The sequence below is a fragment of the Habropoda laboriosa genome, unplaced genomic scaffold (genome assembly GCF_001263275.1).
Source record: "Habropoda laboriosa isolate 0110345459 unplaced genomic scaffold, ASM126327v1 scaffold5, whole genome shotgun sequence".
Classification (NCBI taxonomy): domain Eukaryota; kingdom Metazoa; phylum Arthropoda; class Insecta; order Hymenoptera; family Apidae; genus Habropoda; species Habropoda laboriosa.
Genome location: NW_017100161.1, coordinates 4972478 through 5000261, shown reverse-complemented (window position 1 = coordinate 5000261; position 27784 = coordinate 4972478). Strand labels below are relative to the sequence as shown.

The window sequence follows — 27784 nt, the reverse complement described above, 5'->3', positions numbered from 1 at the left end:
ACAAGGTAGACATTCTCCTTTTTCCCCCGGTCGTTTCCCCTGGTTTATACGAAAGTTGTCGTCGTCGTCGTCGTCGATGAGTCGGATCGGTTGACGTCTGTACGATTTTTCACGAGACCCGTTGTACCATCGAGGGGGGAGGCTGTAACGAGGTAAGTGGCATGCGTTGTTTAAGTGTGGTCTACTCAAGATACTAACCGTTGGAGGAGAGAGGACGAGGTACGTAACGTGTTTCATTTCTCGCGAGAAGAAGGTTTTGATATGCGTGTGCTAATTCGTTCGCTGCCATCAATTTATCGAGCATTTATCTACTAATTACGTATATGAATTTTGCGGTGGTAGCGAATGCGTCAGAATCGGTTAAATTGCAAGTCGACGAAGAGATTTGATAAACGCACCCTGGAGCCTTTTTCTCGCAGATCTCTTTGTACATCGATTGATGAATTAAAAGTGAAACGAATCTAATTACGAATAAATGTAGAAGAGAATGAAAGGAAAGGGGACGAGTTAGTTATTCTGGGCAATGAATGATATCCTTCCAGAACCGTCCGGTCGTACTGCCCCAAAAGGGACTGGAGACGGCCTTAATAAGTACCGCGGGGTAGAGGGCGAGTCTCTGGCGCTGGCGTGTGCGGCACAAGGCTTTCCTGCCCCGATCTCTAGGTACACACCTAATTCCGTTTAGCTTCTCTTTTTTTTCTTTTGTTTGGTCGTTTGGTCTTGCTCCGTTGCAGAGCACGGATCCTATTTTCGAAGCGTTCCATCCTTACCCTCTACCCCGTGTCGGGTGGCGGTACCGTAAAAATCACACAGAGGCAAACCACAGATAGACAGAGATAGAGAGAGAGAGCAAAATAAGAAACAACAGGCAAAACACGAATTGCCATATGTCAAGCATAAAAGATAGGGGGAACGAGATACAAAGGGAGCCTCGAGAAAACAAAAAAGAGAAAAAAAAAGAAAAAAAAAGAAAAAGAGAAAGAAAAGAAGAGAAAAGAAAGGCAAGGGAAAAAGTGAGTGGGCAAAAGCATGCGTAACGATGATCCAAGATCCCTAATGGCCGTTTCTCTCGTCAATGATCTATATTGTATATATAGAGAGAGGGAGAGACTGTAGATTAGAGAAGATGGACCGATATATATATATATATATATTTGTTGTCGTAAGAACCGATTTCTCAGCTCCGTGATTTATTGCTCGCGTTCAACAAGCTCGTCTCGTTCACTTCGAACGTCTTGCATTTTCTTCTCGAGTTTAATATTGCTTTTGTATACGTGATCGTGATGCTCTTAGATAGTTAACAAGCAAACATCGAAATGGAGGGAACAAGAAAACATAGAAAGAAAGAAAAAAAAAAAAGACAAAGTGTGTATCCCGTATCCGGGGCCAATCGGAACGTGTTGGTTTTCAGTGCCAACTGGAGCCCCGTGTGGCGCAACCCCGAGATAGGTGACGGAAGCGCGACTCCGAAAAGGATGCGGGCCCTCTTCTCCTTCGGTAACCTCGGTGCTGATCCGGGTGGTCCGAGAGGGTGTCACCCGATCAATTGGGGCGAACAATGTTGCCCTGCACCTGCACACCTCCAATAAGTCCCACGATATCTGGCTGGTAAGTCCTCGCCACCTTCGTGCCTCCGTTCATCCGTTCGTGTTTTTTCACATACCTTCCACCACCACCACCACCAAAACCATTCACCTACACCCTCTCTTTCTCTCACACACTCGCCAGAATTTTTATATACCTGTCGTGAATTCGTGTGTACGTTTCCGCGTGTCGTTTCTCAAATTTGTATAAATTATCAATTATCACCGCCTTCCTTCAAGCTCCGTCATCTTTATTTGCTCCTACAACGATCCACGTTTCCACGATTACCCATCCGAGATTCGCTGTATATACGCTTGTGTATATATTAAAGACACGTGTGGGAAGCGTGGAAGCTTATTTATTTATTTATTTTCTCTGATTTTTCATCGATCGTCGTTCAGTTTGTTTCTGTTGTTACACCGATAATTCTCTCGCCTCTATCCCATATGAAATGATCGTCTCTCGGTATCACGGTACCTCGCTCGGCGAGCTGTCACCCCACACGTGGCACGATCGAGAGCAAATAAACGACAGACACATGGTGTCGCGTCGCTGTCACGTTTTTCACCGACGATCGCCTTCTCACTTTCTCCCTTAGGTATATCTTACGCTCTACGTCTCGGCTCAGTGGTCTACGCGTCGCCTGTATGTGTCTGTTTGTGCATATATTTATGTATATACACATTTATATGCATACGGGTTACGAAAAAAAAAGTTCGCTTCTCTTTTGCACACCTTTTTGTTTCTCGAGCCGTATTTAAGTCGTCGTACCAAGCTGCCAGCCTTCGTACATCCCTCCGTTTCCCTGTTCTGCTCTGCTTTTACGACCGCTATCACGCTCCCGGCTGCGTTCAAGCTCTCTCGTTTTTTTAATTAAGTTTGCATACTCGTATGCGAGACACGCGCTAATGAGCCTGCAGTAGAGACAGAAGCCCGCGCCCAGAGACGCCCAAAGCCCTGCCTATACGTATAGAAAAACATGGAAATGAATAAAAAAGAAAAAAAAAGAAAATAGAGAAAAATGTAGCGTGAAGTGAAGTGAACAGAAACATCGTGTCTCGATCGTCATCCTTCGCCAACTATCTTTCCAGATCGCGTTTCTCTCGAACCGTCGATCGAACACCATCGTAATCAACCTTCAACGAGAAAAGACGTTTCTATTGGCTTCATTTCACACCCACCACGGTCTCGGTTAATTTTTCAATGAAAATCGATCCGACAGCCGAGTCGCCAAACAATCCCCCTCTCGTCCTATCGTTTCAGATGGTACAAGTTCATCGAAGGCTCCTCTAGACGGCAACCGGTCCAACTTAACGAACGCGTACGTCAGGTTAGCGGAACACTGATCATCCGTGAGGCTCGCGTCGAAGATTCCGGCAAGTATCTCTGCATCGTGAACAACTCCGTCGGTGGTGAAAGCGTGGAAACCGTTCTGACTGTCACTGCACCGTTGGCCGCTGAAATCGAGCCTAGCACACAGACCATCGACTTTGGCAGGCCCGCTACCTTCACTTGCATCGTCCGAGGAAACCCAATCAAGACTATCTCCTGGTTGAAGGATGGCAAACCACTTGGACTGGAAGAACCCGTGCTCAGAATCGAAAGTGTGAAGAAAGAGGACAAGGGAATGTACCAATGCTTCGTTAGAAACGACCAGGAAAGCGCTCAAGCTACCGCCGAACTCAAACTTGGTGGCCGATGTAAGTTTTCTTTTCTGGAGAACGTTCATAGTTTTGTAGAGGTGATTTTAATCGAATATATTTCTATATCCACAGTCGAACCCCCTCAGATCCGTCAAGCTTTCTCAGAGGAGACTCTTCAGCCTGGACCCAGCATGTTCCTAAAGTGTGTCGCCAGTGGAAACCCGACTCCTGAAATCACCTGGGAACTCGATGGCAAACGGTTATCCAACACTGAGAGGCTTCAAGTAGGACAGTACGTGACTGTGAACGGCGACGTGGTTTCTCATCTGAACATCTCCAGCATTCATACAAACGACGGTGGACTCTACAAATGCATTGCTGCTTCAAAGGCAAGCAGCACCTCTTTTCTTCTTTTTGGAGGAATAACGGACAGCGTGAGGGGAGGAGAATAATTGAGAAAATGATCCGGTGATTACAGGTTGGATCTGCGGAACACTCAGCTCGTCTCAATGTCTACGGTCTGCCATTCATCCGTCATATGGACAAAAAAGCTATCGTTGCTGGTGAAACACTTCGCGTGACCTGCCCTGTCGCCGGATATCCGATCGAGAGCATTGTTTGGGAACGAGACACCAGGGTTTTACCGATCAACAGAAAACAGAAGGTCTTCCCCAATGGCACTCTTATCATCGAAAACGTCGAGAGGATGAGCGATCAGGCTACTTACACTTGCGTCGCACGCAACGCCCAAGGATACAGCGCTAGAGGAACACTGGAAGTTCAAGTTATGGGTAAGTTCGATGCTCCTTTTACCTATTATTACGGAATCTACGTGTCGCGAACTCGGTTAATCGCGTGTAATCGATCAGATGGAATAATCGAGAATTGGATAAATTCGTGATTTTTGAATTACAATCTTCGTAAAAATTTTTTTAAGCGCTTTTCAAACGACATTGCATACGTGGCCAATCGAAGAATTCATTTTTCTGTCATGAAAATTTGTGTCGAATTAACGCGCGCAATAGGCGAACCGAATCCTGCGTAAAACATTCTTTCCAGGTATCCAGGTGTCGGACGATTCCGACGAACGTTACGCGATACCGTTCGAAGTCGTCTCACAGCTCTAATAACGCCTCTTTCAGTGAATTACGACACCGTTCGACGGTGTCAATAGGGCGTAATTGCGTCCAGTCGAGTGTCTCGACGAAAAAATGTACAAATCGAGAGTCGCGAATACCGGAATCAAAAAAATTGACGAAAAATCGTGGTAAAGAGGAAAAGAAAGACCGGGTGAATCCGCGATTGAATCGGAAACGGACACGGACGCGGACACGCACACGGACGACGACCCCCGTTGCAAGATCTCACGAACACTTGTCGTGGTAGAATGGATAAAAAGAAACGTCTCGGATAAGAGGCACGAGCGGTTTCGTTGGAATGTTGGAAGTTGGTATGGCGGTGGCCGACAATCGACCGTAAGAAATCTGGTGCATTTTTGTCAGAATTGTTCTCTCTTCGCGCGTCCACCACTCGTAGCAACCGCTGCTCCAAGGAGTACAATACCGTGTCTCTGAATATCGTATTAACAGCCAATGGGTTGGTTGTATCGATTAAACTCTTGTTTTTCTCTCCTTTTTTCGCCATATCCTACACGTTTTTTTATCTCCTTTTTTCGGGTAGACAAATTTTTTTAATTGAAAACACATCAATCGAGAAACGACAGCCAGCCCATCGACACGTTATCACGTCTGTGTAACACGCGATGTACGACACCGTTACATACACGTCCACGTACATAAATGCTCGCGACCTGTCATCACACACACGTCCATACATCGATCCTCCACCCTCAGTGCCGCCTACAGTACAGCAGTTCTCGTTCACGAAGCTGCCAATGAACGCCGGGGAATTCGAAAACCTGCAGTGTATCGTACCGACCGGTGACCTGCCTTTGAACATACGTTGGAGCTATCCCGGAGAAGAGATGGGCGGTTCCTCCGGCGTACTAGCGAAGAAGGTCGCGGATCGCGTTAGCATGCTCATGATCTCAGTCATCACCGCGAGACACGCGGGGGAGTACGTTTGCACCGCTGAAAACGCGGCTGGAACCGCGTCCTACTCGACTACACTCACCGTAAATGGTTCGGGACTATTATCCGTTCCTATAAACAGATATATAAATAACGTTTCTTTCTTTTTTTTTTCGTGCATTTTTCTCTCGTTTCATTCATTTCCCGTTCATTTACTTATGCACAATCCTGGCAAACAGCACCGTAGTAACAAAACTAAACCTTGTCGTATCCCAGCCTGACAACATCCTGCCTGATATCATCGAGAAAACCCCCTTACCGAAACGATATATTCCACTTGTACACTGTATTCCTTTCGAGAGATCTTTCTGAACGCTGTTTAAACAACGTCGTTGAAATGTGAAAAGGACCGTGAGGAGTATGCAACGAGACTGTACGTGTGTTCTAATTGTACAACAACGACTTCAGTTGGCCCGCAGCTTCTGCCGATCGCTTTCAATGCCGAGGTGGCCAACTCGGGAGAATCCGTGTCCGTACCTTGCTCGATCTTGAAGGGCGACATGCCCATGGACATATCGTGGGCGTTTAACGGTGTGCCGATCGACACGTCCAGAGACGCTAGTATCACTATCACGAGAATCAACAAACATCTGAGCACCCTTAGCATCGACGGTGTCTCTGCGAGGCACGCCGGAGAGTACGCTTGCTCTGCATCGAATCTAGCCAGTTCCGTCAGTCGATCGGCTACTTTAACGGTGAACGGTACGATTTCCATCTTCAACCCCTTCCCCTACTTATCTTTCTCGCCCCTTCTTTGCAATCTCCGCTTACGATCGTCACAGGACTGTTCTCCTCTTCCTCCTCCCTCTAATTCGCAATTCCTGAAACGGGTCCCTGTTGCGTGTTAGCCGTTATCTTCACTGCCATACCAACCTTTCAGTCGTGGTTAGAGAGTACACAGGATTGATGGTAGCAATCGAAGCGATCGTCGTTACGTGAATCAACAGATTTAGTCGTTGTTTCCAGTCGCTCCGCAAATATTGGCCTTTAGTTTCGGAGACGAGCCTGCCGGCTGGGGCGAATTGATCTCCGTGACTTGCTCCGTGACCAAAGGCGATCAGCCTCTCGAGATATCTTGGGCGTTTAACGGGACTCCGATCAGCAGTTACCATAGATCCGACGTCATTATAGCAAGCACAAACAAGAAAAACAGCGTGCTGACTATCGAGTCGGTCGCGGCCGGGCATGCAGGGGAATATACCTGTTCCGCGTCGAATCGTGCCGGCGCCACGACGCACTCCGCTCAGCTGACCGTAAACGGTACTTGCGTACGACTCCCTACTAGCACGTGACTCCATATAATTTATGTTCTTCCACTGTTATTCTCACGTGTCTCTTCTGCTGTCTCCGCCTTAACGATCATTACTACCATCCACCGTTGCAAGTTCATTAACTATCCATATGTCATCTTCTTTTCCTTCCATGCACATGTTTCTTCTTCCATTTCCCTCGAATCATTACTTCAAATCCGTACGTCGCTTTCTGATGGATCATTAGCTTCTCCTTAACGATCCTTATCTCCTTTCGAAGATCGAACCCTCAGGTAATATCCTCTCGTACAATCGACGCTCGGATCTGTGAGTACAGTCGGTGGAAGAAATATGGCGTTTAAATTGAACGTGGAATTTGATTTCTTCCATCGAATGTACACGGCTGCGAGCGGAGCCTCTCACTGTCAGGGTGACGCGAAAAGTTCGTATCGGATGTGGCGATAACTTTTCTCTCTCGATCCACTCGCTCACGCAGTCGCGCCACAGATCCTCCAGTTCTCTTTCGGCGACGATCCGCTCAACTCCGGCGAGATGCTCTCGGTCTCGTGCACGATTGTCAAAGGCGACTTCCCGGTGAATTTGACGTGGACGTTCGACGACACCCCGATAGACACTACCAGACCGGATGTTAATATCATTACTAATAGGAGGGTCAGCTTCTTGAGCATCGACAGTGTAGCGGCGAGGCATGCTGGAAGATACAAGTGCATCGCTTCTAATGCCGCCGGATCAGACAGTCACGCCGTCGTACTCTCGGTCAACGGTATCCCCTTCGACTATACGAATCTTCTTGTTTGTTTTTTTTTTTCATTAACTTTTGCGATGGTTCAATGGCTGTTAAAGAGCGCGCCGACCACTCGAGGGGAAAAAAGAGTATCGATCGAAGTTGAGCGGAATAAAAGTTTGCCGCGAATATGGGCCGTTTCATTCTAAAACTACGCCTCACTTCTCTCCGACTTGGCGACTTATGAAAAAAGTCGAAATTGCCAATTGATTCTTCGCGAACACTTTTTTTCTCCTTTTCTTCGACAAACTCGGTCGGCGCGTTTTTTTCTTTTCTCTCAATCGCTCTCTCTGGTAAATTTTTGTTTCCCGCAGTAACCTTTGATAGCGTAATCATGTTTATCAGATGGCCACTGTCGTCGTCGTCGTGCCGATCATCGATCGCTTGTACATATTAATATCGATCCTCGCGGTAGAAATCACATGGTAAGATTATCGCCAGAGACGACGGCAGATAATGGACGACACAGTACATTTACACGTCGCGGCATTTTCCAAGCATCGCGCGATGGCCTGTGTCTCACACTTTACTCCGTATTGCTTTTTTTACAGTTGTTTCCTGTATTTTCTCCACGCCACATTATCCTCTACACTATTCGAATCCCTCTGGTAACCATTTTGAATACTCTACGCTCCGTCGTTTCTTCAACCGATAAAACGTGTAAGACAGCTCCAGCGCGCGTCGTTCGCGATCCGCGATATCGGTTTCTCGAGCTGCGACAAAGAAAAAAGAGAAAAAAAAAACAGAAACGCCTCTCCGGAAGCTCCCACGCGTGATTCGAGAAAAAAAAAGCTGTCTTGGAACTTGCAGTCGCGCCGCAAGTGAGACCGTTCTCGTTCGGTGACGAGGCAGCCAATGCCGGAGAGATGGCGACCGTTCAGTGCGCCGTGATCAAAGGTGATCTGCCGGTGAGGATCGTGTGGTCGCTGAACGGTCGGCCTATCGATGTCGGACGCGTGTCAAGTGACCACAGTTACGACATTCCGGACATCGTCGTGACCAGAAGTAGTAAACGGATCAGCACCCTGACGATAGACTCGGTAGCCGCAAGACACGCGGGCGAGTACTCGTGCACCGCGACCAACGCAGCCGGATCCGCTACGCACACTTCGGTTCTGTCTGTGAACGGTACGCTTTTCGCTAGCCTTGAACGAATTTTTCTAGGTGAACTTTGATTGGGTGGTTGGTCAGCCATATTTCGAACAAACAACGAACAAAGAAAACAATCGGGGATAAGTGCAACTGAGGGTGGAGGTAAATTATCGGGAGAACTTGAGGTTTCTCAACAGATATCCTACTTTCCCTAGCTGTGTATCGTAGAAGAACATCAGATCTCTCTATCACGATCCTTGTCCGGGTTTTTTTCTTCCTTTTTTTTTTTTCGGAAATATTCGACACGTTCGAACTGTATCTATCCATCTAGCGTTGTTATCACGTCGACAGTATCGCCGCGCATTGCCCCGTTCGAAATGGCGGACAGAGCCGTGAATTGGGGCGATTCCGTATCGGCTGTCTGCACCGTGGTCAACGGGGATTCCCCGCTCGAGATCAGCTGGGCGTTGAACAGTATGCCTATCGACGAGAGTCATCGGATATCCGTGACTACCACGAAAAGGAACAGCCTGCTCTCCATAGACTCGGCCAGTCCTAGTCACGCGGGAACTTATACCTGCGTGGCCGCGAATGCAGCAGGCGCCACCAGCTATTCGGCGGAGCTGACAGTGAATGGTACCTAACCCATGTAGACAGACACCGAGAACAAACATTTAGATCACCTTCAATTTCATCCTCTTTTTTACAATCCTCTCGTTCATCGTAATCTCCCACGTATACACAGCTTCCGTTATGTATCTCGTGTTACATAGGTACTTACTTCGAGGTGATCAATCGCAAAAGGGTGTTTTCGGGTTTAACTCTCACGAGTGATTTTCTCACGACGAACAGAAAAACATTGGCAAAAGTGTTCGGTTACAGTCTCACCGCAGATTGCTCCGTTCACAATCACCGAGGAACCAGTGAACTGGGGCGAGTCGATTTCCGTGGTGTGCGCCATCCTCAAGGGCGACCTACCCATCGAGATCACATGGGCACTAAACGGCGAACCGATCAGCCGTGATCGTTCAGACGTTAACATTCTGGCGACCACGCGAAAGAATAGCATCCTCAGCATCGAGTCGGTTGCCGCGAGACACGCGGGAGATTACACGTGTACCGCGTCCAACAGAGCTGGAGCGACCAGTCATTCGGCCATCCTGGCTGTCAATGGTACAATTCCTCTAATCTGAGACATCTCTCCGACATCTTCCCACTTTTGTACTCCTTCTCTAACTCTCTGATCACTGTTTTCCTCATTGCCTCCAGTCGGCGTCGGTGGTCTCGAGGCTTGGAATCTCATTCTAAATAGTCTTCGAGTATTCAGCGATGGTTATGAACGTGCAATCGTGTCTATGTTGGTATTCGATAGAGGGAGAAAAAAAAAAACGATACAATTAGACCAATTAAGGATTGTTTGTTCCTGGTAGTTGCCCCCGAGATAGCTCCGTTCGTGATCAGTGAGAAACCAGCAAACTGGGGAGTAACGGTCACCGCAACCTGCACCATGCTGAAGGGTGATTCACCGATTCAGATCGAATGGGCGCTGAACGGTGAACCGATCTCTCACGATTACCCCGATATATCGATCGCGACCAGCAAACGCGTCAGTTTGTTAACGATTGACGCCGTGACGGCGAATCACGCCGGGGAATATACCTGCATGGCCAGCAACGCCGCCGGTGGAACGAGTTTCACCGCGACTTTGGCCGTGAATGGTACAATACGTCTTCCTTACCCCTCTCGATTTCTTTTATTTTCTCGATGCATGCGCGGTACTGGACAAATCTGCTTTCCCATTCTCATCTCCACGATCGATCATCTCCTCCTCCTGGTTCCTTCAATTGCCCTTTCTCCAAGGGAAAAGATCGTCGTCCATGTGGAATTAGGCGAACACCACGATTTTCACAGTCTGCGTTCGCAGAAAAAAGGGTCGTTTCGTTCTTTACTTTCATTCTCACATCACGTACAGAGAGTTAAGCATCTCTGCTGTTCTCCTGTGGCCGCAGTTGCACCGGAAATCGTGCCATTCGTGATTGGAGAGGGACCAGCGAATTGGGGGGTCACCGTTACCGCAACGTGCACAGTGCTGAAAGGGGACGCCCCGATCCAAATCGAGTGGGCCTTAAACGGCGAGCCGATCACTCGTAATCATTACGACATATCGATAGTAAACACCAGCAAACGCGTCAGTCTGCTGACCATCGATGCGGTGACAGGGAGACACGCGGGAGAGTACACGTGCTCTGTCAGCAACGCAGCTGGTGGAAGGAGTTATACCGCATCTCTAGCAGTGAACGGTATAACGTGCTTTACCGTATTCTCTCTCGTTCCCCCCTCTAGTCTCTGTTCTTTATCTTTTTCGTTTCGTGCATGTACATGACACACTCCATCATCCTTCACGTTTCCTTCGATCCTGCAGTGTCGAAGAGGAGAGGAGGTTCGATGAATACCAGATAGGTTTGTTTAGGGATTCTTCATTAGAGGCTGTCTGACATTGTTTCGTTGAAAATTGACGAAAAAGTCGTTGAAAAACTTGAAACACGTCGGAACAAGTGTGCCCCCCCCCCCCCTAAAATACTTCAATTTTTCTTTTAACTTTCTTATCACCGATATTTTCGATGATATTCAATTGTCGCGCTGTACGTGCATCACCCTGTATATGTGAAAAAGTATTTCAGGCGAAGGTTTTACCCCATGAAAAGTCTCCCGTGTCCCTGCTGCAGCGTTTGATAATTTAGAGATGGGTTTGCGACGCGATTGGCTATCGAGACCTTTCCTCGGTTTATTGCTTTCCGCAACGAGGGACACAGGAGGCATTTTACGGGGTCGTGACGCGGCTGGGACAGGATCGACAGCGATTAATCAACGTACCGTGCAACCATGAATGCTAAACGAAATTTCGATGTCCTTGTAGTTGCGCCGCATATAGGGCCATTCTCGATCAGTGATGGACCGGCTAACTCGGGCGACATGGTCTCGGCAACGTGTACAATAATGAAAGGCGATTCTCCGGTAGAGATCGTGTGGAAGTTTAACGGTAGGACGATAGGTTTCAACGATCCGGACATTACTATCACGAAGATCAATAAGCATATGAACGCACTGAGCATCGAGTCCGTGGCGGCGAGACACGCGGGCGAATATACGTGCGTCGCGACGAACCGAGCCAGAAGCGTCAGCCACTCGACGACGCTGGCCGTGAACGGTACCTATCTGAAGAAAAAACGCACGCTTTTTGCACGTCAAACAAAGAGTCTTTGCACACAAAAGTATCTCGCCTAATGATCTGAATAATCCTTGTATCACACTGCATTTGTCACGTTTATTTCGAAGATCCTTTCATCCGTTCGACGTAACACCTGTTCCCTTGAAACGCCTGTGTTTTCCCGTACGGAGTAGGAACGAGGGATACTGAAACAGCGGCGACATGACGAAAGATGCTTTTCTAGTAACACGTTGACTGTCGCGTTGTACGGTGAAATTAAAAGTTGACCAATTGGACAGGTGAACTTAATCATTTTTGCTAGTACAGTGGAAAATGAAGGTAACGAAGGATCTCAATCTGAGAACGAATTTCTGACGGCAGTCAACGTGTTGAACCGATTTCGTGAATCGTTTCCCAGTTGCACCGCAGATCTTTCCGTTCACGTTCGGCGACGAGCCGATGAACTCGGGCGAGGCGATCTCGGCGACCTGCTCGATTCTGAAGGGAGACTTCCCGATGGATATATCCTGGGCGTTCAACAGCGTGCCGATCGATCCCGACACTACCGATCAGTACACGATCACCAAGAGCAAGCGGTTAAGCGTGTTGGCGATCGATGCCGTGGCCGCCAGACATGCGGGAGAGTACACTTGCACCGCGTCGAATAAAGCTGGAGCCTCGAGCCACATGGCAACGTTAGCCGTGAACGGTAGTACCGCACGCATATGTGTAGATAGGCGCACGTGTCTGTTCAGACTTTCTTTCGTTTTAGACGTCGGGAAAGCTGGGACCTCCTTCCTTCTTTTCTTTCTCTTTTCTTCGTCCCTCCTCCTATCCACCTGTATTCACTGCTTGCTATTCATACCTGTCCTGTCTCATATATCGTCGTGTGTACACGGTGAGGAAGAATATTCGCGATCCGAAGCGAACGGTTGAAGTAACTACGGGACGTTCGATCGATTCGACGACAGTAGGATGATCTGTTCTCGTGGCTCTTAATTAGGTTAACGAGGATGATTGTGGCATTCTCGTCGCATACTCATCGATCTTGCGTGAAACGTTTTCAGTCGCGCCGCAGATCGCGCCGTTCACGATCAGCGACGAACCCGCGAATTGGGGAGAAGCAGTTTCGGCAGTCTGCACCATTGTAAAAGGTGACCTGCCTATCGAAGTATCGTGGGCGTTAAACGGAGAGCCTATTACCAAGGAGAATCACGGAGATATCACGATAACTAGCAGCGGAAAAAGGGCCAGTCTTATGAGCATCGATGCAGTGAGCGCCAGACATTCCGGAGAATATACTTGCACAGTTTCCAATGCAGCTGGAGCGACAAGCTATTCGTCTACTTTGGCCGTAAACGGTACAGAAATGCACGAGTCGGCTCCGTGAGCTGTGTCATGCGATAGATACGAACGAAACTGCTATCATTCCCTTTCACTAGCACGCGTCCGTGAAAACTTCGAGACTATCTCCTTTCTCCTGATTACACACAGCAAAACCCCCTTCTCGTTTCATATCATCCCTCGAGGTTTTTCCTAAGATTCTTTTGTCGCTCCTCTTCTCGTTCCTACATTTCCCTCACTTTTTCTAATATGGACTTACAGGCTGACAGGAATTGCTACCTCGAGTCGGGAATCATTGAAATAGACATCGAATGTTGTTTCTAGTCGCTCCACAGATCGCGCCATTTTCCGTGAGCGAAGAACCGGCCAATTGGGGCGAACAAATTTCGACAGTATGTAGCATCTTGAAGGGAGACCCACCGATCGAGATACGGTGGAGTTTAAATGGGGAAGCAATTACGCGTAGCTCCCATCCAGATGTAACTATCACGAAAAGTGGAAAAAAGGCTTCACTCCTGATCATCGACTCCGTGAACGCGCACCATGCAGGCGAATACACTTGCGTCGCGAGCAACTTGGTGGGATCCGTCAGCCGTTCCTCAGTGTTAGCCGTGAACGGTACTACGCAATTATACCATTAAGACATTTCGCACGATCTCCCATTGAAACTTTCCCAAAGTCGATTCCCAACCCCTTACGTCAATTACGCGTGAGACCACCGTCCATTGTCTTGGTTCCCTTTGTATTTTATTTTCACCGTCGATCGATCACTTCTCGTTTCTCGTCGGATCCACGTGATCTTCCAATTATTCTTCCACTCGACGCAGTCTCTATGTAGTTGTTCGTTCGATAGTCTCTCCGCAGATTTCACCAATGTCCTTTGGCGACGAACCAGTGAACGCCGGAGACTTAGTCTCCGTACAGTGCGTGGTGACCAAGGGCGACTCTCCTCTGGAGATCAGCTGGACCTTCGATAGTCAGCCGATCAGATCCGATCGAATGGACGTGATCCTGTCTAGCTCTGGCAAACGTGTCAAACAATTGACCATTGAGTCTGTAGCTGCGAGACATGCCGGGGAGTACACCTGCGTTGCCTCCAATGCAGCTGGATCGACCTCGCACTCCGCCAAATTGGACGTCAACGGTACACGTTTGTCGACGAAACTTGGACACAACAATTCCTAACCTCTGCATTCTGCACAACGACTAACCTGACCTATTCCCCTCTCGACTTTCTTCCATCTTCGTCATTATCACTCGGTCCGTTCTTTCATTTTCTTTTCGATCCGCTTCTTTTTCTCCATTTTATTTTGCTATTTCAGTTCACGGTGTTATCCGTATCCCCTTTTCGTTGCTTCTGGTTTCGTTGAACCGCGAGTGGATCAGCCGTGGGAATCAGGCGGTGCAAAAGAAAGAAAAGAAAACCGAGGGAAATCGAATTGGTGAAATGTGAAAAAGAGAGAGAGATGACACACCGTCGAGGCGGAGAGAAATTTTTCTTCGTTTCAGTTCTCTAGTTTTTCTCTCTTTTTCCAGTAATTCCGAAATTATTGCCGTTCAAGTTCGGCGAGAAACCGCTTAACTCCGGTCAAGTAGTAACGGTACCGTGCGCCGTGGTCGAGGGCGATCAGCCCTTGAAGCTTCGCTGGACCTTAAACGGTCATGCGATCTCGCCGCACTCTGGAATCTCAATCGTGGATCTCGGCGGACGGGGCGCCATACTCAGCATAGGATCCGTCCAGGCGATGCACGCTGGAACGTACACGTGTATCGCGGAAAACCTTGCCGGAAGGCACGAGCTCTCGGACGATCTGATTGTCAACGGTGCTTAAATTTAAAAAGAAATATCGATCAGTCTGATTCGAACGTCATGTACCTTATATATTTTGTCTTGTCTCCGTTTCAGATATATTCTAGTTGAATCTCCTTTATCTCTATTTCCTGTAGCAGCATTTTCACTTGCTTGAGTAACGTTTACGACAAAATCCACCCTTCTTTGTTTTTTCTCTTATATTTTATTTCGCAATGGCACCTTTTGTTTCAACCGAACAACCGAGCGGGGGCAAAACGAATTTCGCGTGTAACTTGAACAAGAAGAGAGTTTGTTGTGGATCGCGTGGTCTTAAGTACATAAGTTCTGGCGAGAAACGTTAAACGTCTATTTTCTCCTGCCTCTCCTCTCTCTCTCTCTCTCTCTCTCTGTGTATATCTCTCTGTGTGCCTGACTCTAGAGATCTTGTCTGTCTGTCTCTATCTCTCGGCAGTCGCTCCGCATCTGCAGCCGTTCTCGTTCGACGAGGCCAACTCCGGCGATCTGATAATCGTCCATTGCGCGGTCGTGAAGGGGGACACGCCGATTTCGCTCAAGTGGTTGTTCGAGGGACGCCATTTAGAAGTAGGCGAAGGAGTGGGTATCACCGCGTTGGGGAATAGAGTGTCCGCTCTGACGATACCCGCTGTCAGGGGAGAGCACGCCGGGGAGTATGCTTGCGTCGCCGATAATCCAGCCGGTCGTGCTAGGCACAGCGCCCATCTCAAAGTGAACGGTACAGAGAACGAGATCATCCACGCACGTTTAATCACGGTATTCAAGCAGAATTAACAAAATTAATCCGAACAAAAAAATGAAAAAAAAAAAAAAAAAGATACGAATACAGAGCAGAAGAGTGGTGTATTGTCGGGAAAGTTTGGAAAAAGAAAGAACGCAAACAGGCATGATGTTGTGTCCAATTTATATTATATATTTATGACGTGTAGAGCCATTTTGAAACGCATCGTTCTGTTATGCGTTATTACGTGTTATTATTACCGTTGTTGCGTTTTTACGTTTTAATTGGTGATCGGCAGAAAATGTTGATCGACACGATATTGATTAATCCGCTCTTGTCGTGAACTGGTAGCTCCAAGTAGTAGACGTAACATTTATTGAGAAGAGAACGAAACACATATTACACACACATCGTCTCTATTTAACCGTTTTGTCTGCTGTTGATTGTTGTTTAATAGCGTATTATACATATATTTGAATATGTTATTTGGAAAGTCTGCATTTTGCTCGACTGTCCATATTTTCTCTTTCTTTCCATTACATATAATTATCTTCCCGCATATATCGTTTGTTTCCGAAGCATCATCGTTTAGGTAGGTCGCTCGGCCGAGCTGTAGCTTTTGGACCACAGTCCCCACTCTCGTTATCCTTGGGCTACCATGATCAAAGGTAATTTGTCCGTAGTTCAGGACGAGCTTCTTCCCCTCCCTCCACTCTTCATCCCCAGGTCCAATACTCTACCTTTTTTTTTCCGCTCTTTCTCTCTGTTTCGTTTTCTCCTTACCACTCGTACACATACGTTTATCGAACACACAGTGATTCTCTCTCTCATGCTTCTTCTCTATTCGTCTCACTTTATCTCGATCCTTCTCTCACTCTCTCTCTCTCTCTCTCTCTCTCTCTTCGTCTTTCTTCGAATTTCAATTAGCAGAAAGAAAACGACGAATTCACATTACATACACAGGGAGAGAAACGAAAAGTTTCGCCGCAGCGTTAGAGAGTTACTACTTTCCATAACGATCGTGAAAAAGAAAAAGTAGGTTTTCGACACGGAGTATTATGTTTTGAATGGAGGAGGACTACCGAGAGATCGTATGAAAGATAAGAATCGTGCGAGTCTCTCTCGCGGATCTGACAGGTGAATGAAAAAATAAAGAAAAGAATGCAACGGAAACCAATGAAAGTCGATGATGAATATGACCACGAGACATTGGGCCAAGTTTCCACTTGCTCGTGGAACAAAAAAAAAAAAAAAAAAAAAAAAAAAAAAAAAAAAAAAAAAAAAAAAAAAAAAAAAAAAAAAAAAAAAAAAAAAAAAAAAAAAAAAAAAAAAAAAAAAAAAAAAAAAAAAAAAAAATAAACGGGATCACTGAAGAAACGTGGATCAGTGGGTTCGTGGATCTAGATTACAGCTCGAGACTATCATTCCAGTCTTGCCACGGATCAATCCGTTCGATTTTGGGGATCAGCCGATCTATGCGGGGCAGGCCGCCCAATTGGCGTGCATGGTGCTGGTGGGTGACACTCCGATCGATATTACCTGGATCCACGAGGACGAGCCTCTGTCGCAATTCATGGGATACAGCGTCGGGAAACTCGGCCCACGGACATCGATCATGCTGATCGAGCCGGTTACACCGGAGCACGCTGGACGTTACACGTGTATCGCCAGCAATCCGTCCGGCAAGGCGATGCACGAGGCCACGTTGCGAGTTCACGGTTAGGGGCCAGACTAATGGGAGCATTGAATGACCTTATATACATACTAATGATTTTGAACGATGATTGGAATAATATATACGGAATGAACCAAAAAAAAAAAAAAAAAAAAAAAAAACACGTTGTTAAAAAGGCAAAAAAAAAAAAGAATATCGCCACGCGGACACGCCCGTGAGAGTATCTTGATTGCAGGCTTTGAGTTATTTGATGCATCTTCGTCGTTGCCGAAGCTGTCGTGTTTCCTTCTCTTGGCGAAGCTTTCTGGATTTCAGTTTTCCTCAGCGGAAGAGTTTTCCACGCGTTGTGTATTATAAAGCGCGTTTGCTTTCGTCACCGGGGACGACACTATTGCGCGCCGTTCCTACTCTCTCTCTCTCTCTCTATTTCTGTGATTCTTTTTTACTACTTATCTCTTTCTCTCTGTAATTCTAATAATTATGTATTTATATATGACTTTCTAATTATTATTTCCATTTTCCTTCTACGTTTTCTATTCTACCTTTATATTCTGGTCCCGCCTCTTGTTTTTTCAGCCGAGTAGAACACGCTCATGCCCAGACGCTCTTACGTTATCTCTTCCCCCCCAGCAAATTGGTTGAGCTTCACCCGCACCGTATTTGTGGCTAAGTATTTCGCCTCGTTTGATTATCCTGTCTCGTTGTCATGCTCATCGTCGCTAATTTGTCTTCGACGACACTTTTCGTTGGCTTTCCACTGTTGTTTTTAGCGTCGCGACAACAACGATCCAGGCACATGATCAATAGGATTCACAAACACCAACTATATATGTATATATATATATCTATCGATTCTCGTCTACTCGTCGCGTTCAAATACATACTCCACGTGCTTTATCTCGATCACCATCATCGAATTCTAGCCAAACATCGATATCGGTGGATGATCGCGATCATTTAGCGAGATTCTCTTATATAGGCCCTATACAAACAGATCGAGCTGTGTCTCGTTTCGTGATCACATTTCGAGTGTCGATTCTCAATTATTAATTACCTCACCGTACACCCCCGTCGCGCTACAACGTGTCCTTGTTCCAAGATGACCGACCGACCATCCAATCAAACCTGAGCGATCACCCTTTTACAACCCCATAATTCACCTTTTCAAACCTTGTGAAAAACACCTGTTTTCTAACCTATTGCCACACCTCAGCCCTTGCCTCTCTCTATCTCTCTCTCTCTCTCACCACACGTCTCACCTCGTTCATGTTTTGTACATGCATATAGTAGTGATAGTAGCCGATATATAGAGATAATCTCTTCTTTAACACGCATGTCACTTCATTTCAATCCTTAGACAACGAACACGTAGTAGACGGATTTTCTGAAGCGGTGCAGCATGATGAACCGTGCTCGAGTATCATAGTAACTATAGCGTTTCACTTTGCATGCACACGCTGTGAGCTCCTTCTGAGCCGCAACCGCGCTCTTCTCTATCTGCCTGTTGACCTTCTTTCTGTTTCGTGCAGTAGTCACCCGCATAATCATCTCGAACTCCCGCATGCCTAATTTCTCGCAGTGTTCGTCGCAGTTGCGGGGGCGAGTCGCGTTTCGTTCAGCATGCCACGAAACTGATCGTCGTGATCTCCAGTTCCTTTATTTCTTTGAGCGATCTTTTTTTTAGTAACGAAGAAACGTTCGATCGAAATGTGCAAAGTATAAGCAGTTCTGAAAGGATACATGTGTATTGAGAAACTGCGGAAACTGGTGATCACGATGCGACTGACTCCCGGATGAACTGCAGATTGGTGGATGCGCCGGGAGAGCATTTTGAATAACCTTGTTGTTCTGTAACAGTACCACCACGCTGGATTCTGGAACCTACCGATAAGGCATTCGCTCAAGGCTCTGACGCGCGCGTTGAATGCAAAGCTGACGGTTTCCCCAAGCCCCAGGTCACATGGAAGAAGGCTGCTGGTAAGTAATAAATCTTCACCGACACACAAGTCGATTCTTCTTCTTAAATCGTCCGTTTAATTTCGATTTTTCTGCAGGAGATACACCGGGCGATTACACCGACTTGAAACTGAACAACCCAGACATCAGCGTTGAAGATGGAACCTTGTCGATCAATAACATTCAAAAGACCAACGAAGGCTATTACCTTTGCGAGGCTGTGAACGGAATTGGCGCAGGACTTTCGGCTGTTATCTTCATCTCTGTTCAGGGTGAGTTATTCGACATCAGTTTTCTTCCTCGTAGAATTTCAACGATAACTTGAATATTTCGTTTCGATCAATTAGCTCCTCCCCACTTTGAGATCAAACTGAAGAACCAAACTGCACGACGTGGAGAACCGGCTGTACTGCAATGCGAGGCTCAGGGCGAGAAACCAATTGGCATTTTGTGGAACATGAACAACAAGAGACTGGACCCGAAGAGCGATTCTAGATACACCATTCGCGAGGAAATCTTGGCTAACGGAGTACTGTCTGACCTGAGCATCAAGAGAACACAGAGAGGAGATTCTGCATTGTTCACCTGCGTAGCCACCAATGCCTTTGGAAGCGACGATACCAGCATCAACATGATCGTACAAGGTATAGATCGATCTTCTCGATCTTCTCTTCACAATAATCGACGACATTCTCTTTACAGAGGTTCCTGAAGTTCCATACAGCTTGAAGGTATTAGACAAATCTGGAAGATCAGTTCAACTCTCCTGGGCAGCACCTTACGACGGAAACAGCCCCATGAAACGTTATGTCATTGAATACAAGATCAGCAAAGGCTCGTGGGAAACTGACATCGATAGAGTACTGGTACCTGGATCCCAACAGAACGTAGCTGGAGTTTACAACCTGAGACCTGCCACCACTTATCACCTGAGAATCGTTGCTGAGAATGAAATTGGCGCATCTGATCCATCTGACACTGTTACCATCATCACTGCCGAAGAAGCACCCAGCGGCCCACCAACCTCTGTTCGCGTTGACGCTCTTAACCAGCACACTCTCAAGGTATCGCTTTTCGTTAGCAATTTTCGGTTTTTAGAACGTTGGGTGTTAGAGGTGTCGCGATTCGAGTGCAATTCGGATTTGATTTGATCAGGTAACATGGAAACCACCCCCGCGCGAAGACTGGAACGGCGAGATCCTTGGATACTACGTTGGCTACAGACTCTCCTCATCCGACAAGCCTTACATGTTCGAGACCGTAGACTTTTTGAAGGAAGACGGAAAGGAACACCACTTGCAAATCATGAACCTGAAGATCTACACCCAATACAGCGTCGTTGTTCAAGCTTTCAACAAAGTTGGATCGGGACCAATGAGCGAAGAACGTAGACAGCACACTGCCGAAGGAGTACCTGAACAACCACCTCACGATACCACCTGCACCACTCTTACTTCTCAGACAATCAGAGTTTCATGGATGTCGCCACCTCTTAGCGCTGCCAACGGAGTTATCACTGGATACAAGGTTGACAAAGACTCTTACTCTCGACGAAGCATGAAGTTCTGAAGATTACTTATTATCCTTTTTATTCAGGTTATTTACGGACCCTCTGACACCTGGTACGATGAGAACACCAAGGATACCAAGATCACATCTTCCAGCGAGACCATTTTACACGGACTGAAGAAATACACTAACTACAGCATGCAAGTTCTGGCTTTCACCTCTGGCGGCGATGGAGTTAAGTCTGCACCTATCCACTGTCAAACTGAACAAGATGGTAAGTGTCGCTTGTTGAGAATACACTTGGAACAAATGGAACGAGAATACACTTGGAACGTTATATTTTTCACAGCCCCTGAAGCTCCCATTGCGATTAAGGCTCTCGTCATGTCCGGTGAATCCATCCTCGTTAGATGGTAAGTGTCGCTTGTTGAGAATACACTTGGAACAAATGGAACGAGAATACACTTGGAACTTTATATTTTTCACAGCCCCTGAAGCTCCCATTGCGATTAAGGCTCTCGTCATGTCCGGTGAATCCATCCTCGTCTCCTGGCGCCCACCAAGCCAACCCAACGGAGTCATCACCCAGTACACCGTCTACACCAAGGCTGACAACGCAGAGGAACCAACTAGCCAGAAAGTACCACCCAATCAATTAACTCACGAGGCTTCCGGACTGGATAATCAACATAGATACGACTTTTGGGTAACTGCTAGCACCAACATCGGCGAGGGAGAGGCTTCTAAGATCGTAGCTTTGGCACCTAGCGCTCGAGGTACTCTAATTCGCGGTGTTTATATTTTACCGAATTTTCACGGCGTCTACATGCGTGAAACCTTTCAGTACCGGCAAAGATCGCATCCTTCGACGACACGTTCACTGCTACCTACAAGGAAGACGTCAAACTGCCCTGCTTAGCTGTCGGAGTACCTGCACCTGAAGTGATCTGGAAGGTTCAAGGCGCCGTTCTCCAGCCCAGCGACAGATTACGACAATTACCCGAAGGATCTCTGTTCATCAAGGAAGTCGACCGTACCGATGCCGGAGAATACTCTTGCTACGTTGAAAACTCATTTGGCCACGATACCGTTACTCATCAACTGATCGTTCACGGTGAGTGATACCAGCTGTGCTAATTGGGTTTCGGCGAGATCGAAGAACGTAGAGATTGAGACGTAACGGTACTTTCTAGCTCCTCCTCACTCACCGCAAGTTACCCTCACTGCTACTACCACCAACTCTTTGACACTGAAACTGAGACCTCATGCCAACGACAATGCTCCCATCCACGGCTACACTATTCACTACAAACCGGAATTTGGAGATTGGGAAACCGCTCAGATCAGCTCTACCGCGCAGAAATACACTCTCGAGAATCTGTGGTGTGGCTCTAGATACCAGATCTACGTTACTGCTTACAACGGGTAAATTAATTCACACCTCGATCGCGTAAGGTTTCTACAGAATGAAGTTTAATTATCGCGATTCTCAGAATTGGAACTGGCGATCCATCTGACATGCTCAACACGCGCACCAAGGGCTCCAAACCGATCATTCCCGACGCATCTAGATTCATCGAAGTCTCCACTAAGAGTATCACCCTTCACTTGAGCGCCTGGTCCGACGGTGGCTGCCCCATGCTCTATTTCGTCGTCGAACACAAGAAGAAGTAAGAAAAGACTCGTAACGAAACCTGTATATTCCTCGAAACCAATGGAAATTTCTACGTAAATCGTTCGATGTGTCTCAGGCACCAACAGGAATGGAATCAGGTATCGAACAATGTGAAACCCGGCGGAAACTTCCCTGTTATGGACTTGGACCCTGCTACCTGGTATCACTTACGTGTCACTGCTCACAATAACGCTGGTTTCGCTGTAGCCGAGTACGAATTCGCGACACTGACCGTAACTGGAGGTGAGTATGAGGAGAAGTGACGGCAACGGCAACACTCGTAGCCGGTGCTAATGGTGGCTGGATTGAATGGTCGCCATATTTTTTGTTCCAGGCACCATTGCACCGGCCCGCGAGCTGCCCGACGTGAACGGTGGTGGCAACGACGAGGATCCGATGAAAATTTTCATGGCTAACTTAAATCTGGTCGTACCCGTGGTAGCAGCTATTCTCGTTATAATCGTTGCCGTCATCGTGATCTGCGTTCTCAGAGGAAAGGGCCATGGTAGCGATAAAGGTAATTGATCCTTTTCTCTTTCTACTTTCTCCCCGACGAACAGGTACGATCGCACCGCCCGTACGCAACGGTGGTAACGACAACACAGACGTCAGACGTTATTTCCCCTGGTTACCTAGCTGGCTCGACGTGAACGTGGTGGTGCCGGTCGGAGCTACGGTTGTTGTGATTATTGTAGGCATTGTAGTGATCTGCGTCGCGCTGTCCAGAAGAACTCGAGGTCCGGAACAAACACGGCTGCGAGGTATCTCATCAGCCGACGAGAAATATTACGAAGGACAATGTATACAAATTTTTTTTTATTATTTTAACTTGCTAAGTAAGAAAACAAGGTGGAGATTTATCGGAAGAATAATTTCCCTCCCCCACAAAATGAACGATCGATTGAAGTTCGTTTTGAATTTATTCGCCAAGTTTCTCCAAGAAATTATTCTTTCGACGATCGATCCACACGAGTTCGCCGCCCTACTTTCGGACAATCCTCTGCTCACATGTTATCCCGTTGTAGGTGCCGGTGGACCAACAGTGTAATCAAGTATCGAATACTTGAAATTGCTCGTTCCTCGATTCACATCTGTATCGTTGATATTTTTAGACGACGTGGTATATCAGCAAACCGGCGTTGGAGGAGCTACTCTCGACAAACGACGACCCGATCTTCGCGACGAACTTGGCTATATCGCACCACCTAACCGTAAATTACCCCCGGTACCTGGCTCCAACTATAACACCTGCGATCGCATCAAGCGAGGTACAGTGATAAGTAAGCCACAACTGCCAACAATATGATTTCTAGCTAAATTCCAATTATTGTCTAGATGTTGTCGCATCGGCACGATAGTGTTACCGTTTTATCTTTTCATTTCTTACGTGACACAAACAAACACACACACACACACACACACACATACTACACACAGATCGATATGAATCGCACAGGTAAACACGATATTTAGCCCTCACGTTATATTATGCTAAGGATATTTCGGCGAATAACCGAATAATCAGCCACTCTCCAAGCAACACACATTATTCACAAAACACGCGTTGATATTACAGTCAACTGCCAGTTGTTTCATTGTTTGCATACGCTTTAAAATGTTTTTTCTCTCTCTCTCTCTATATATATATATACATATACGAAATACGAGATCGTATATGTCCGAACGGGAACGGTTCTATTTTTCACCTCCCTTATTATTTGCGCTTAAACACGTTGCTAACGCGTAATACCAAAGCGTCGATACGCTCGTCTGAACGATCCGCAACCCTGATGACCCTGTCGTGAATCGTCAAAGAAATCGTCCTCCACCCCGAAATGGCAGATAGAGCCAAATCCGAACAAATCGGTAAGCGTGAGTCAGTCGTACGACCTTTGTAGTATATGTTCGATAGGTGGAACAGGCTCGATAAGGAGCCATTCGACGTGGGATCCGAGGCGACATATGTACGAGGAATTGAATCATTGCGCGCCAAACCGAAGATGTCCAGCACCGCCACGTATGGGCAGTACCGAAGCTCTCTCTCACAGAGGTTGGTAAAACGTAGTTTGGAAAGAAAAGACCCGAAAACGAAGCGCTCGTTCTCCTTCGTGTCGAGCCCTGACTGAGCGCCTTCGTTGTTATCGCGAGACCACGAATACTAACCCGTGCAGCTGCTGGCTGGTTGCAGTCGGTCGTTCGTTCGTAAGTCCTATACTCAGTTCTCCACACACGGTTCCCGCCATCCCTGTCGATGTTTGCACGACCTAAGCATGCCTGCGGCGCTCTGGTACCCTTTTCTTTCGCAAACAGACCAACACTTGACGCACTCATAGGACACACCTCTCTTTTTCGCCCCACTTTTCTCATAACAGAGTACCGGACCAATTTTTCCAATCGATTCTTCTTGAAATTCGTGAATCGTCGAGACGGAAGGATTTGTTCTATTTAGGACAACGAGGTTAGAGAATCGAATGGACGAAGATTGATCCGTACTCGCACGATTATCTTGCATGCAATTTTCCTAATAATTCTCGAGAATAAGTAAGAAGGAGAGAAGAGGAAATCGTAGGAATGCGATACGTAGGTACCCAACAGTGCTAGACATAGTTAGGAATGCATGAGACCAACACCTCTTGAGACGGATTGTCTACGATGAAGATCGAGATGATCTCGTACAATGAATAGAGTAGGTTTACTAGGTCTATAACGGCAGTGTCTACCCTGAAGAATCGTTTCTTTCAGGCATGGAGGATGAGATTTGCCCGTACGCTACCTTCCACCTTCTTGGATTCCGCGAGGAAATGGACCCCAGCAAGGCTATGCAATTCCAGACCTTCCCTCACCCTGGCAATGGACACTCTGGCACTATGGGACCACCTGTTGGACATCCTACCAATGCTTCTGCTCACAGCCGTTCTGGATCTCAATCTATGGTATCGAGAGATCACTTCTCTTCGACCGTCTATCGCAATTTCATCCTTCTAATCGCTATCTCTTCACCCAGCCACGACAAAACGGACGCTATTCCAGAGTACCATCCCAAGGAGGCGGCAGCGGAACTCACAATGTCTTCTCCCCCGAATACGACGACCCAGCTAACTGTGCACCCGAAGAAGATCAATACGGCTCGCAATACGGACAATACGGCGCTCCCTACGATCATTATGGATCTCGCGGATCAGTTGGACGTCGCAGTGTAGGATCAGCCCGCAATATTCCCGTCTCTGGATCACCCGAACCACCACCACCACCACCAAGGAACCACGACCAGAACAACTCGAGCTTCAACGACAGCAAGGAGAGCAACGAGATCAGCGAGGCAGAATGTGACCGCGACCAGCTTGTGAACCGCAACTACGGCGGTCAGTACAAAGAACCGTGATCGAGTAGAGGGCCGAAAGTATGAATTACGAAACACGAATCCGTCCGCGACAACTCGTCAAGGGACGAACAATTTATAATCCTCTCGCTCGAGTTGATTCATAGAGAACATGATTTCGTTTCGTCTATTCACTCCATGGTCACCTAATCGCTGCTCGTTCTTATACAGTAGAGAATATAGGCATGCCGAGTGAGTCACGGTGTACAAGAATGAACCGGGGACTCGCTGCGGAGTCTGTGTATCTAATCGTTTTATAGCTTCCACGAGATTTGCATGCTACGTGTCGTCGTAGTAGTGTTACCGTTGTGTCAATCGTGCCGTGTGTTTTTCTATTTCAGTGAATGCTCGCGGCAAGGACGGCATGACCACCGAGGAGATGCGTAAACTCATAGAGAGGTCAGTAGAGATCGAGTGAGTTTGGTTAACGGTGTACGGATATGATAAAAAAAAAAATAAACAAAGAACGTCACCGTTCATGCCGCTGTGTCTCGAGCGATTTCTTTGCCTCGAGAACTGTCATTGACTGTTTCTCGATACTATAAATTGGCCAACTTTTTTCCATTTTTTTTTCTCTTTTTTTTTCACTTATCAGTAGCTTCGACTCTCGCTATCTCCGAACGAACACGTCGTTCGTGTTTACTCGACTATCTTCGTCTTCCTTTTGCTAAGACCTGCTGCTCGTATATTACACATATTTTTTACACGAATCATTGGTATACTTTTCGTAGATTCGTATTGTTATTTGATTTTGCTGGGCGTTGCGAAAGAAAGCAAAAAAAAAAAAAAAAAATGATTAAATGGCGATCGAGTGCACGGTGGTTTACGCTATGAAATTTGAAATAATCCTTTTGACAATCTGTCTAACGTTACCTCTGACTTTTCTCTTGTTTCATGACTCTTTACGCAGGAAGCCGTAAGTTCGTTAGACAATAATCAATTAATTAATTAAACCGCAGGATGCATTCATGTAACGACCATACTCGCGTTAGAGATGATTTTATTGGAAAGCTTTAGAGCGTTGCGTTTATAACTTCTGTTATTAGCTAGTTTTATATATTGTGGCCACACGAGAATTATATCATATACATAGGTCAGTCAATGCTTCGACAGCGTCGCTTCCGTACCAACGACAATCAGATCTCTACCTGGGTCAATAAAATACCGCTTACTAAATCAACATGTGTTTTTTTGCATGCGAATTTTTTCGGTGACATATTTACGTACTCGTAGTTAACCACTAATTTTAATCAATTAGATGACGTCCCGCTACGGCTGTCGCCTCCTGTCTCATTGCTACAGATCCTGTTGCCATTGCTGCTGGTGCTACTAACATTATATACATTGTATTACCTGTTTATTATAATCATCGCTAATTCAAATATCATTTCTCATTGTCGTAAGCTGATTTAATGCAACTATATACATATATATATACGAATTAATCGTGATTACTCGCGATTGCAGCTAGTGCATGCGCCGCTGACATCACGTGCAGATTCTTTTTCTTTCTTTTTTTTCGTTTCATTTCGATCTCCTTTAGATTGCATATAGAAGTTGATCGACGAATTGGTTTTGCCAAAAGTATCTGTAACATTGGATACTCGCTAGAAAGTTGCTGGCTGCTGACGGGTGATGAACGACATACGAGAGCGTGGATTAAAAGATCTGCCTATCACTGTTACAGAAACGAAGCCCCCGGCCGGCAAACCAGCACCAGCCACGGCAGTCACGGGGGACTCCTCACACCCTACGATACTGTGGCAGTGTAATCTGTAAATCATCATCCGTGGTCTTCCGTCTCTCTCGCCAGCAGCGGCCGAAGACTTCGTCGAGAGAAGCGGAACAACGAGTGCGCACGCGAACTCTTCCCCCGGTGCTGTCGTCGGTTCAATTTGCAACGATTAATACCAGCAGAAATTTACATCGTCGCGAGTAACTGTAAGAATTGGATCGCGCGTCAGGTGTATCACACAAACACTCGTTCGTAATTGTACACGTACATCGACGCGGATATGTTGCCTC

General features: G+C 46.8%; 1 protein-coding gene across 1 annotated transcript in view; it reads left to right on the top strand.

The window, feature by feature from the left end:
* The window catches only part of LOC108578417 (Down syndrome cell adhesion molecule-like protein Dscam2), a 58028-nt gene extending 30358 nt beyond the window's left edge, over window positions 1–27670 (top strand). Inside the window, exons 8-29 of the mRNA XM_017941742.1 lie at window positions 2848–3284; window positions 3360–3616; window positions 3706–4018; window positions 6284–6577; window positions 19098–19217; window positions 19295–19468; window positions 19544–19840; window positions 19899–20260; window positions 20352–20723; window positions 20793–20979; window positions 21194–21481; window positions 21550–21819; window positions 21899–22130; window positions 22199–22375; window positions 22457–22623; window positions 22715–22897; window positions 23493–23660; window positions 25123–25313; window positions 25385–25742; window positions 26101–26158; window positions 26670–26675; window positions 27447–27670. Coding sequence (XP_017797231.1) covers window positions 2848–3284; window positions 3360–3616; window positions 3706–4018; window positions 6284–6577; window positions 19098–19217; window positions 19295–19468; window positions 19544–19840; window positions 19899–20260; window positions 20352–20723; window positions 20793–20979; window positions 21194–21481; window positions 21550–21819; window positions 21899–22130; window positions 22199–22375; window positions 22457–22623; window positions 22715–22897; window positions 23493–23660; window positions 25123–25313; window positions 25385–25742; window positions 26101–26158; window positions 26670–26675; window positions 27447–27531 — 4996 coding nt within the window. The 3' untranslated portion in view covers window positions 27532–27670. The remainder of the gene's footprint in view (window positions 1–2847; window positions 3285–3359; window positions 3617–3705; window positions 4019–6283; window positions 6578–19097; window positions 19218–19294; window positions 19469–19543; window positions 19841–19898; window positions 20261–20351; window positions 20724–20792; window positions 20980–21193; window positions 21482–21549; window positions 21820–21898; window positions 22131–22198; window positions 22376–22456; window positions 22624–22714; window positions 22898–23492; window positions 23661–25122; window positions 25314–25384; window positions 25743–26100; window positions 26159–26669; window positions 26676–27446) is intronic.
* Window positions 27671–27784: the final 114 nt, after the last annotated feature.